The 13,273-nt window shown below is 44.9% G+C and overlaps 1 protein-coding gene across 6 annotated transcripts in view; it reads left to right on the forward strand.

Annotated features, from left to right (window-relative positions):
* LOC134968915 (ovochymase-2-like) overlaps positions 1 to 13,273 on the forward strand; it is a 235,824-nt gene that overhangs the window by 128,300 nt on the left and 94,251 nt on the right. For all 6 annotated transcript variants that reach the window (XM_063944490.1, XM_063944489.1, XM_063944493.1 and 3 more), the window contains 3 exons: positions 1,473 to 1,606; positions 3,351 to 3,491; positions 12,669 to 12,799. In XM_063944490.1, coding sequence (XP_063800560.1) covers positions 1,473 to 1,606; positions 3,351 to 3,491; positions 12,669 to 12,799 — 406 coding nt within the window. The remainder of the gene's footprint in view (positions 1 to 1,472; positions 1,607 to 3,350; positions 3,492 to 12,668; positions 12,800 to 13,273) is intronic.

Here is a 13,273-nt window from a genome sequence, read left to right on the forward strand (position 1 = left end):
AAAACAGACCTTGGCCAGGTGGTTCCATTTGGCTGTTCGCCAAGCCTATTCAGCAGCGAACCTTCGTACCCCTGCCTGGGTGACAGTTTACTCTACACGATCAGTTGGAGCTTCTTGAGCAGCTCATCGTGGGGCCTCTGCAGTGCAGCTTTGCAAGGCGGACACGTGATACCCTGCCCACACCTTAATCAGGTTTTATGCATTTGACACCCTTGCGTCGGCTGACGCTGCCTTCGAGCATAGGGTTCTTAGCACAGTTTAGGAGCGTCCCCACCCTTGAGGGGACAACTTTAGGCCATTGATCCCTGTGCCCCCTAGTGGACGAAAAAGAAAATAGGATTTATGGGTAAATCCTTTTTTTTTTAGTCCATAGGGGTCACAGGGCACCCTCCCTGGCACACTTGACTTGCGGGTTCTTGTTCCTATATTGCTTATTGTGTGTACAACTCCCAGATGCAAATGTCTCTGTGTGTGTGATGTTCTTCCTTCCTTTTCCTTTCTCACTTCTGCCGTGGGCTTGCTAACTAAAACTGGCAGGCCTCAGGCGGGGTATAGGGGACAGAAGACTGACAGCTGCTGGGTACAAACATGTAACCCTTTGGTGCCCGAATTGCATCCCATCCATCCTGTACCCAGCTTTGATCCCATTGCCCACTAAGGACTCAAAGAAAAGGATTAGGTAAGACCATAAATAGTATTTTTTTTGGTTGCCAAATGTTTAATTGTTAACAAATAATGCTTACCCTTTGCTTTTATAATAGCACGCAGTAGTGTGAACATTGTCTGACAAATTTACAGGAATGCAGCCTGTGGTCTGTAGTTGTGGAGGAACTGTAGATCCAAACTAACTGCAGGTCCACATTGCTTCCTGAGTCTGTGTTGGAGCAGTAGACCGTATCGGACTGGGAGATGAAGGGCCCAACGGGGTGGGGGGCAGTTGTAGAAGCCCATGCTTAGGGCTATGGCCAGCCACCATAGAGATTTGTCTAATCACTAGAAACTGTATGGTCTGGGCCCCTTGATAAGTATATATAGTAAATACAGCTAGTGCATGCCTGATAATGTACCAGAGTAATAACAGCAGTGCACCATAGTACTGTGCAGTATAATAATGCAACACATGTATAGTGTATAACTCAAGTGCACAGTCTGGAACCTGCTACCTAGTGGAGGATGTGGGCCCACATGCAGTGGGGCCCACCGGTGGTTTCCCCTGTACCCCTGTGGGCCAGTCCAACCCTGGCAGTAGAGAATACATGTATTGAACTACTGCACAGACAGAGAGATGAGTAAATTGAAAGATATAACTCTAGTACTATTTTACCTGTGGGTACTATTTTACCTGTGGCATCTTCATGGAGACGTAGCCATGGGATCACCATGCAGAACAGTTATCGAAACTAAGCAATTACTCATTTGATCATTCTTGTTGCTCAATACACTGCCATGCTGTGAAATACTCTTTGTCCCAGGAACTGTAGATGGATGATTATTGTCCCTCAAGGAAAACATATTCTACTGACCTTCACTCGCTTCAACCTGGAGTGGGATTACTCTTGTGACCTAGACTACCTGGCGATATATTCCAAGGAAATCCATCTCATTGGTGAGTCACACACTGTACATGCTGTATCAAATGACTGAGCCATAAACATTAGTTCTTTAACATTAAATGCAAGTAATGTGCTTCAGTGAATAAACTAGCAATAGGCAATGTGGCTCCCCGATTATTGTTCAACTTCAAAAATTTGCCATCTAGAAGCCTGCAAAGCATGCTGGGACCTTTAGCTCTTTAGGCAAAAGCTTGCCAAGCCTAGTGTAAAGGGGAGGCATTCAATTTGCCAGTTGTCGGGATCCCGGTTGTCAGGAGACTGACGCCGGAATCTCGACATTCAGTGAAATACCGGCAGTCGGGATGGCTGAAATCCCCACTTGCATGGTGGTCCACGCCACCACCCAAGGTGGAATATTCGGTCGCCACTGGTCCCAATGCGCGAGGGGACATGTAACGCTCGTCTCCAGTATTCCTGCTGTCGTGATACCGACATCAGCCTCCTGACCGCTGGTATCCCAACAGCTGGGATACCATCATGCTCCCATGTAAAGGCCAAATGGGGATTCACTGCATACGTCAACCACCAAGCATGCTGTGGAGAGCATAGTGGGGTCTTGCATAGTGGATAAACCCAGTATTGCTGTGTCCCTTATCAGCTGCATGGAGCGCTGGAGTTATTGTACACCATTGACAGAGCATCATGTCTGCCTTGAGCTCCGATTGGTTGGAGAGTTCAGTGCAGGGCATGATAATTGAGCTCTATTGTCCACTTTAAGCAGCAGTTACCTAAATGATCGTACTCCACATTGCGGTCACTCCTACAGACATGGGAAACAGAAATTCATATAAATGAAAACTTTAACAAGATCTTCCCTTATTTCTAATGCTCATCAATCCTGTGATTCAGATAATACTCTTACTCATATGGGGCGGGATGTACTAAACATCACATCTGCAATGCGGTATATCCCGCCAATTATTGGGTACATACCGAAGTAAATAATGACGGTATGTACCAAGAAATTTGCAAAGGACAGCCCTCACTATCTGTTTTTTGCGATAGAAGGACTTCCGTGTTTTAGCCCTGGGAGACCTTCTATGTATGTGTCCAATAACGCACGTGCCGCAGGTGTTGCTGGGAGGGATCTGATTGGAACCCTCTCGGGGGGGATATTGCGATAGAAGCCCATAGGCTACTTTTGGGTAATGCCACCCAAAGATGGGGATACCCACTGTGACCAAGCTCCGGAATGCATCAGAATCAGGAGCTTGGTCATACTTGCCTACTTATTGCTAGGTCGCACAGGAGGGGGCGTGGAGATGCAATTGCATCATCATCCCACCCACCGTTTTACAATGCCCATATTATCAGTATTATAAAGTGGAGCTCCGATGATTTAGCGCAAATCGCGTCATCACTCTGGGGGTAAGTGGATGAAAGGGTGGTTGCAGGCGCTGGGGAGAGGGATGCAGGATGCTTGCTTACTTCCCTGGGGAGGGGTGCCGTACTGCCCCCCAATTTTCGGGAGCCTCCCAGCCATTCTGGGAGAGTAGACTAGTATGAGCTTGGTACATGTAGAATATGCTATAAAACCCCCAAAAATAGTATTTCTGGGATTTTTATCGTATTTAAGGGTTTAGTACATTCCACCGATGGAATGAGAAGCTGTATGGAAGCCGGGCTTCTGTCTGAAAGGGGAATTATGTTTCATACGCACCGATATATAAGTAACACTGACAAGCTGGTGCAGTGACTGTCATTTACAGATTGCCATGAGATTTTGTTTCATTTCAGGAAAGTTCTGCGGCAACGTCCCCCCTCGGCCCATTCTCGTCTCTAACTCGGACATCTCCCTGAAATTCATCTCGGATTTCCAGGAATACAGGACTGGATTTGCTCTATCTTATTTGGCAGTAGAACCAAACTTTTATCCAGGTGATGCTACCCAATGCAAACATCCCCTTTCCCACTCTGTATGAGAGTAATGGAAGGTTTTGCAATTTTCAGGAGCTACAACTTGACTAATAAAATAACTAAACCAGTATGAGTTGGCTTATATGAAGCAGGTATTGTAATGTGGGGAAGATTTATTCCTATGCACTGCAGACTTCCTGGTCCATGGTCATTATCAACTTTTTAATTATGTCCCATTCATGAGAGAGGAAAAACAAAACCTACAATGCTGTTGGTGCCAAGTTAGCCTCACAGTAGGGTGACCTTTCCTTAGATGGGTTGGGTAGGATATGCTGGTAGTCGGGATGCCAGCGGTGAGAATCCCGATAGTCTGAATCCTGACAAGGGAAGGTAAGTAAGTAAAAATTACCCACCTGCACATAACTAGCCGCTATCTGCACACATTACATAAATATCATCCTTCTGTGCACATTACATTAATATCACCCACCTACACACATTATATAACTAGCCCCTACCTGCACACATTATATAACTAGCCCCCACCTACACACATTATATAACTAGCCCCCACCTACACACATTATGGGGGAGATGTACTAAGCCTGAAAAGTGATAAATATCACTGTGATAAAGCACCAGCCAATCGGCTCCTAACTGCCATGTCACAGGTTGTGTTTGAAAAATGACAGTTAGGAGCCGATTGGCTGGTGCTTTATCACAGTGATATTTATCACTTTTCAAGCTTAGTACATCTGGCCCTATATAACTAGCCCCTACCTGCACACATTATATAACTAGCCCCCACCTACACACATTATATAACTAGCCCCTACCTGCACACATTATATAACTAGCCCCTACCTACACACATTATATAACTAGCCCCTACCTGCACACATTACATAAATATCATCCTCCTACACACATTATATAACTAGCCCCCACCTACACACATTATATAACTAGCCCCTACCTGCACACATTATATAACTAGCCCCCACCTACACACATTATATAACTAGCCCCTACCTGCACACATTACATAAATATCATCCTTCTGTGCACATTACATTAATATCACCCACCTACACACATTATATAACTAGCCCCTACCTGCACACATTACATAAATATCATCCTCCTGTGCACATTACATTAATATCACCCACCTGCACACATTACATTAATATCACCCACCTGCACACATTACATAACTACCCCCATCTGTGCAAATTACATTAATATCACCCACCTGCACACATTACATAACTACCCCCGTCTGTGCAAATTACATTAATATCACCCACATGCACACATTATATTAACATCCCACCTGTGCACATTCCATTAATATTACCCACCTGCACAATTACATAACTAGCCCCGATCTGCGCACATAACATTAATATCATTACATTTAGCCCCCACCACCTGCACACATTATATAACTAGCCCCCACCTGCACACACATTATATAACTAGCCCCCACCTGCACACATTATATAACTAGCCCCCACCTGCACACATTATGGGGGTAATTCAGAGTTGATCGCAACAGCAAATTTGTTAGCAATTGGGCAAAACCATGGGGGTCATTCCGACCCGTTCGCAGGCAGCGTTTTATCGCTGCGGTGCGAACGGTTGCGTAATGTGCATGCACGGCGGCTGCAGTACGCATGCGCGGCATTGCCCAGCGACAGGGGTCACCGGGTTACGTCGCGGCTACCGATGGAAGCGGTCGCAGAGCCGACCGCAAAGAAGATTGACAGGAAGAAACCGTTCCAGGGCGGATCCGGACCATTTGGAGCCGTTTTCGGGGAGTGGTGAGTAAAACGCAGGCATGTCCAGGAGAACGGAGGGCGGATGTCTGACGTCAAAGCCGGGCCCATCATCGCTGGATCCATCGCATAGGGTAAGTAGGTATAGGCTTAGTCTAGTTTTGCTTGAAATTTTTGTAGCTTAGCTAAAATACTCTCCCCCATAGGCGTGTACTAGTTGATCGCAGCAGCAAAAAGTTGCTGGCTGCGATCAACTCGGAATGACCACCCATGTGCACTGCAGGTGGGGCAGATATAACATGTGCAGAGAAAGATAGATTTGGGTGGGTTATTTTTGTTTCTGTGCAGGGTAAATACTGGCTGCTTTATTTTTACACTGCAATTCAGATTTCAGTTTGAACACACCCACCCAAACCTAACTCTAACTGCACGTGTTATATCTGCCCCCCCCCCCCCCCCCCCCCTGCAGTGCACATTTTTTTGCCCAACTGCTAACAAATTTGCTGCTGCGATCAACTCTTAATTAGGCCCTATATTAATAGCCCCCATCTACACACATTATTTACAGTAAATATTCCCCACCTGCACACATTAAATAACTAGACTCTACCTGCACATATTACATAACTAGCCCCCATCTGCGCATATTACATAACTAGCCCCCATCTGCGCATATTACATAACTAGCTCCCATCTGCGCACATTACAGTAATATCACCCACATGAACACATTACATAAATATCCCACCTGTGCACATTACATAACTAGCCCCCACCTGCAGACATTATATAACTAGCCCTTACCTGCACACATTACATAAATATTTCCCACCTGCACACGTTACATAAATATTCCCCACCTGCACACATTACATAACTAGCCCCCACCTGCACACATTACATAAATATTACCCACCTGCGCACATTACATTAAAAGCCGCCTCCAGCACCCATTATGTAACTTGCCCCCACATGCACTCATTACATTAATAGCCCCCACCTGCACACATTACATAAATATTCCCCACCTGCACATGTTATATAAATATTCCCCACCTGCACACATTACATAAATATTCCCCACCTGCACACATTACATAAATATTCCCCATCTGCACACATTACATAACTAGTCCCCACCTGCACACATTACATAACTAGCCCCCACCTGCACACATTACATAAATATTCCCCACCTGCACACATTATAATAATAATAATAATTTTATTTATATAGCGCTCTTTCTCCAATAGGACTCAAGGCGCTTAACAGATACATATCATAATATAGTACAGAAAATATTGAAGTACAGAACAGCTTTTCATAAAATACAGAAGCATGGAGATACTAAAGGGACAATTATGGGAATGCTTGAGTAAAAAGGAAAGTCTTGAGTCTACTTTTGAAGGATTCTATAGTTGGGGCCTCTCACACTCTGCGGGGAAGTGAGTTCCATAGAGTCGGAGCCGCATGACTAAAAGCTCGACCCCCAGATGAATTACGGCAGATTCTAGGTACTGCTGAAAGTCCTTCATCTACAGATCGCAGTAATCGAGTGGGGCAGTATGGGGTCAGAAGCTGCTTCGGGTACCTTGGGCCCTGGTCATGTAGTGCTTTGAAACTCAGTAAGCCAATCTTGAAGATGATTCGCCATCTTACAGGCAGCCAGTGAAGGGAGTAGAGTAAGGGTGTTATGTGGCTAGAACGGGGCTGGTCGGTTAACAGTCTGGCAGCTGTGTCAGTGCTTGATTCTGGCTATATTCCTCAGGTGAAAGAATGAGGATTTGATTGTGGCTGATATCTGATGTTTAAGTGTCAAGCCACCATCCAGGACAACGCCAAGATTCCGCACACGATCAGTGGTTTGTAATTCTCAATCCCCAAGTGTAAGTCCAGTTGGTTGGCTATGCTGCAGTCTTGTCCTTTGATGTTGCGGTCCTATCATAAGGACCTCTGTTTTATCCGAGTTCAGTCGCAGCCAACTAGCACTCATCCACTCCTGGAGTTCAGCTAGACAGCCATTTAGGGTTGCTATTGGGTTATCAGTGCCCGGAGCAAAGGACAAGTACAGTTGTGTATCATCTGCATAGCAGTGGTAGACTAGCCTATGGTGCCTGATTATTTCACCCAGCGGGAGCATGTATACTGCAAAAAGCATGGGGGATAGTATAGAACCTTGTGAGACACCACATGGCAATGGCACTGGTGGAGATGAGTATAATCCAGATGATACTCTCTGTGACCTGCCTGTGAGAAATGATTTGAACCAGCTTAGGACTGTGCCATCCAGTCCACAAAAATGTATCAGTCACTCAATCAGAAGCCCATGGTCCACGGTATCAAATGCTGCAGAGAGATCCAGAAGGATTAATATAGAACAGTCACCTCTGTCTCTTGCCGTCAGAAGATCATTTAACACACACACCAGGGCTGTTTCAGTGCTATGTCTTCTCCTGAATCCTGATTGGAATGGATCATAGATACCATGGGTTGTCAGGAGGGTTTCCAGTTGATTTGCAGCCACTTTCTCAATAACCTTTCCTAGAAAAGGAAGGTTTGATACCGGTCTATAGTTGGTCATGCAGTCGGGATCTAAATTAGGTTTTTTAAGAAGAGGTCTAACAATTGCTTCCTTTAGGGGTCCAGGAAAGATGCCTGGCTGCAAAGAGCACTGAACGATTTTTGCAAATACAGGGCCAATTATATCCATACAACCTATTAGAAGCTTGGTTGAGGCAGGGTCCAGATCACAGGTGGTGGGACGCAAAATCCAAGCAATTTCAGCAATGTCCTTTACATCCACTGGGTTAAAGCTGGTCCATGAAGGCAGGTGGCTTATATTGACAGGTTTTGTAGTTTGACACTCCTTTGATGGCACTGTGGCGATTCCAGCCCGAATGGTGGATATTTTATCTGCAAAGAAGTTTGCAAACTCGTTGCATCTTGCCTGGGAGAGGGTTTCATCAGTCTGCAGGCATGCTGGCTTGCAAAGCATCTCCACTGTGCGGAAAAGTTGAGCTGGCCTATTGTTTGCTGCCGTGATCTCATTTGACAGAAACTGTGATTTCTTATGGGTGATTGACGATTGATATTCTTCGTTATGCTTTTTCTTGAGCTCACTAACAATGTTGTCGAACCAGGGAGCTCGACGTTGTGGTTTACAAGGTCTTATACGCACAGGGGCGATAATATCAATTGCAGCCATAACATCCCTATTATAATAACGGACTAGGGAAAAGGGATCTTCACAGGCACCCAGTAAAGCAGAGAGATCCAGATTTGCTGTTAGAGCCTGGGGAGTCATACCCCTCTTTGGATGATACCTGGTCAACTCCACAGGCAGAGATTTTATTTGAGGGGTTGCAACTGAGAACCAAAGGGCGTGATGGTCTGACCAGATGACTGGGTTTATTTTTAGGTCAGTGACTTCTAATCCAATCTGAAAGACAAGATCAAGAGTGTGACCACTTTTATGTGTGGCAGAAGGAATGACCTGTGTGAAGCCCAGACCATTCATTGTGCACAGGAGGTCTTGGCCAAGGCGAGAGAGCTCATCATCCACCCATGCATTGAAATCCCAGAGGATGAGCCATCTTTGATGTTCCAGAACCAGGCCAGCAACAGTGTCTGCAATTTCTTGTAGAAATATCTTTCCATCTCCAGGGGGCCGGTAAATGAGAAGTACTCTGAAACCTAATCCTGTCGAACTCCGGGCAGCAATGCACTCAAATGAGCGAGTAATTTCAATAGGGTGGACCCTAAGTTTAAGGTCTTTTTTGAAGCAGATAGCCACCCCGCCACCCCTGCGGTCCAGTCTTGGGTTGTGGATGACAGAGTAGTTTGTTGGGACTGCAGTCTCCAATATAGGGACTGCATTTTTATCTAGCCAGGTCTCTGTAATACAGGCTAGATCTGCAGATTCAATAAGGTCAGCAATTGTTGCAGTCTTGTTTCTTATAGATCTTGCATTACAAAGGACTGACCTGATTGGGCATACCAGAGGGCCTTCAGTTTTCTTTATGTTAGGTGCAGGCGCTCTGGGTATGGGGGTTACCAAGCGAGAATTGACAGTTCTGTTCTTCCAAGCACAGGGCCATCTTTTGGGTATCGCTTCTATTTGATTGTTCTTTGAAGCTGGGGGTGAGCAGGTTGGCAAAAGACTTAGGTGGTTACCGGGGAAAAGAAGTTTCCAGCCTGGTCGCTTCCCACGAATGATATTTATATATATATATATATATATAAACAGAAAGTTCAGCACTCACCAAAATAAGCTCACTTATCCTCACAACATCAATGAATAAATGATGGGGGTTTAGTTAGTGAATTGGTCAATGCACGGAAGCCTGCAAACCGCTCGCCAAGGTACCCCATCTTCTTGCAGGTCCTACACTATCACAAAATCATAAAAATTAAAACCTGGCAACTGTATCACATAATTAATACGTAGGGGAGGGGTGGATAATGGAATGGGCTTAATATTTATAATTTTTCGGTGGGAGGGCAGCTTGCTTGACTGCAGATATCTCTAGTTCCTGGAAATAGATTTTTCTTAATTAGAGAGTCCCACCTTTCAGGAGGTGCTGGGGACTTGGGGATCAGAGTGCAGTAGCCAGAGCAATCCACCAACAAAAATATAAAACTGCATACCAGGCGTGTGGAGCTGGAGCAGGGACCAGCTGCTGGAAGGCTGATATCTCTGGTTCTGGGCACAGTAGAGACAAGCTGCCAGTGTCCACTGAAAGGGGAGAGTCCCAGCTTTTGGAGTATACCCTCAGAAAAACTCTAAGTCAGATAGAACCTGGCTGGGAAGAACAATTAACAGGCTTGGATGGGGACCACTGCTTTGAAGTCGGATATCTCCGGTTCCCCAGAGCCGATTTTCAAAAATCTGGTACCTCTGGAAAGAGGGGACCCTCAGCTATCAGTTTAGGACCTTTTACTCCTAAGACCCTTGGACAAGATCCCATTGAGCCCATATGAAAAGACGGCCCTGGTCCTCATACACTATCTGTTACGCAATGTAGTGCGGCAGGCCAGGCGCTTTGGGTGGTAGAAATTGATACTTTTTATGGGGCCTAGCTTGATTGTTTCTGTGGTCATAAACTGAAGTAGCCAAGCTATATGTGAATAAAAAGACTAGGATTAAGGCTAAAAAAAAAAGGACGTTTAAAATTTTCAGGCTACTTCATAAGATAGGGGGTCATTCCAACCTGATCGCACGCTAGCTATTTATTGCAGCGCTGCGATCAGGTCAAAACTCTGCAAAACTGCGCATGTGTATGCACCGCAATGCGCAGGCACGTCATACGGGTACAAAGCGGATTGGTGTTGGGCGATGTATTTAATGAAGAATCCATTCGCACAGCCAATCGCAAGACGGTTGACAGGAAGAAGGCGTTTATGGGTGTCAACTGACTGTTTTCAGGGAGTGGTTGGAAAAACGCAAGCGTGTCCAAGCGTTTGCTGGGCGGGTGTCTGACGTCAATTCCGGGACTGGACAGGCTGAAGTGGTCGCAGCAGCTAAGTTCAGAGCTACTCAGAAACTGCACAATACTTTTTTCTACCGCATGGCTGCACAAGTGTTTGCACACTTGCAAAGTGAAAATACACTCCCCCATAGGCGGCGACTATCTGATTGCAGCGCTGCAAAAAATAGCTAGCATGCGATCAGGTTAGAATGACCCCCACAGTTGGTCAAGTCAAGTGTAGCAAGGGTGCCTCTGTATTATAGGGGGAATGGTCTACATCAGTGGTTCTCAAACTCTGTGCTCAGCGCCTCCCAACAGCTCATGTTTTTCATGCCAACTAGCAGTACTCATTAGTCACTGACACATTTTAAAAATATCCACAGGTGGAGCTAATTATTTCACTAGTGATTCTGTTGAGGAGACGTGGAAAACGTACTCTTTGGGGTCCTAAGGACCGAGTTTGAGAACCTGTGGTCTACAACTTACAGAAGTTGGATGGATGTATTTCATTTTGGTCTTACAGAGTGCTTGGCGATAACTTTGGAAGTATGTCGCAGCATTCAGGGTTCAGCCTTAGCACTGCTTGCTGCGGGGGGGGGGTTCCTTTATAACATCAATATGTGACTGATAGAGAAGGAATATAGGTCTTATATCAATTTACCTCGGGGAGGCTTCTATAAGGGTATTGATCCCTGGAAAACATTGATAATCACATGATATGGAGGTTCTACAAGTTGAGAAAGGCAGCCACAGAACTGTTCCAAGCTGTGGCTAGAGGCTGCGACATGATGGCAGGCAATGCGTCAAGGACCTGTCTGAGTGTTCTCCTGGATTTGTTACTAAAATAATTTATCTCCTTACATGGTTGTGTAATGGAAAGTCTGATGTTCATGTGTGTGTGTTTGGTTTATTTCTTGGCCGGTTGTAGCAAGTTGTCATTTTCTAATGCAGTGTTTATTACCTCCAGTCCCCAGGGACCCCTAACAGTGCACATTTCACAGATCTCTTCAGTATCACAAGTGACTTTACTAAGCCTTGGACGGAGATAAAGTGCCAGCCAATCAGCTCCAGTCATTTTTAAAACACAGCCTGTAACTTGGCCGTTAGGAGCTGATTGGCTGGTACTTTATCTCCATCCAAGGCTTAGTAAATAGACCCCATAATTAGCACCACCTGTTTACTGTGTCAGCCAGTAAAGACTACACCTGTGCTTAGGGACGCCACAACGTTTTTAGGTTGGATGGGGGGGCCAAGATATAAATTCATTTTGGCACTCCTAAATTGCTAAATGTCGCCCCCTCAATGCAGCTGGACTTACCCTCCACACCACCTACCTGACAGAGATAGATAACTCTATCTATCTATCTATCTATCTATCTATCTATCTAGGAAGTTCTGCTAGGTGAGGAGAGAAAGGACAAAGAGGGGAGGAACATATGAAGTGGGAGATGAGGAGGGCACAGGGATGGTCCCGGACCACAGTAAATAGCCACACACTGTAGGGGCTGGAGCTGGGTGCAGGGCCGAGGAGGGACTTGGAGGTGAGCAGTGAGGAGTTGTGGGAAAGGAAGAGGTGGAGCAGGTAGTTAGGGGATTATCTCCACCTGTGGTAACCCTAGATGACAGCTGCAATGCACCCCACAACCCAGTACAATAAATGACACCTCTCAAATATTGTGTCCTTGTGTAGAAAGCTATATTATTATTACTATTATTACAAGTTATTTATATAGCGCACACATATTCAGCAGCGCTGTACAAAGACTATTTGGCCATTCACATCAGTCCCTGCACCAGAGGAGTTTACTATCTATAGTCCCTAACACATGTCCATGCACACACATTCATGCTAGGGTTAGTTTTACACCGCCCGTAATGCCCTAAAGTAAAGGTACAGAATTATGACTTGTTATTTACAGTATATGAACACATATCTCTGTATTTCTAGATTCTGCCTGTGGATCAGTTGCAGTTATCTTTGAAGAAGGAGAAATTCAATCTATGAACCACCCACAGAAGTACACTAGGAATGCGAATTGTCATTGGGTTGTCTATTCCCCAAAGACTCACACCATAAAGGTATAGGCCACAATTTATTATGGTTCTGCCTTCTATATCTAGAGCTCTGTACTCTTTATCTGAGATGATTTCTTCAAAACAGTTTCCTTCTCTTAGACATAAACCTAAAGTTCTGTGGGGCTCATTCAGAATTGAATGTTTTCTTTTGTAGGCTATGGATTGTCATGCTACGAATGCACACCTAAAATGTATATACAGGTTGAGTATCCCATATCCAAATATTCCAAAATACGGAATATTCCGAAATACTGAATTTTTTGAGTGAGACTGAGATAGTGAAACCTTTGTTTTCTGATAGCTCAGTGTACACAAACTTTGTTTAATACACAAAGTTATTAAAAATATTGTATTAAATTACCTTCAGGCTGTGTGTATAAGGTGTATATGAAACATAAATGAATTGTTTAATGCACAAGTTATTAAAAAACATTGCTAAAATTAGCTTCAGACTGTGTATATAAGGTGTATATGAAA

The sequence above is a fragment of the Pseudophryne corroboree genome, chromosome 11, assembly GCF_028390025.1.
Source record: "Pseudophryne corroboree isolate aPseCor3 chromosome 11, aPseCor3.hap2, whole genome shotgun sequence".
In the NCBI taxonomy this organism is placed as follows: Eukaryota; Metazoa; Chordata; class Amphibia; order Anura; family Myobatrachidae; genus Pseudophryne; species Pseudophryne corroboree.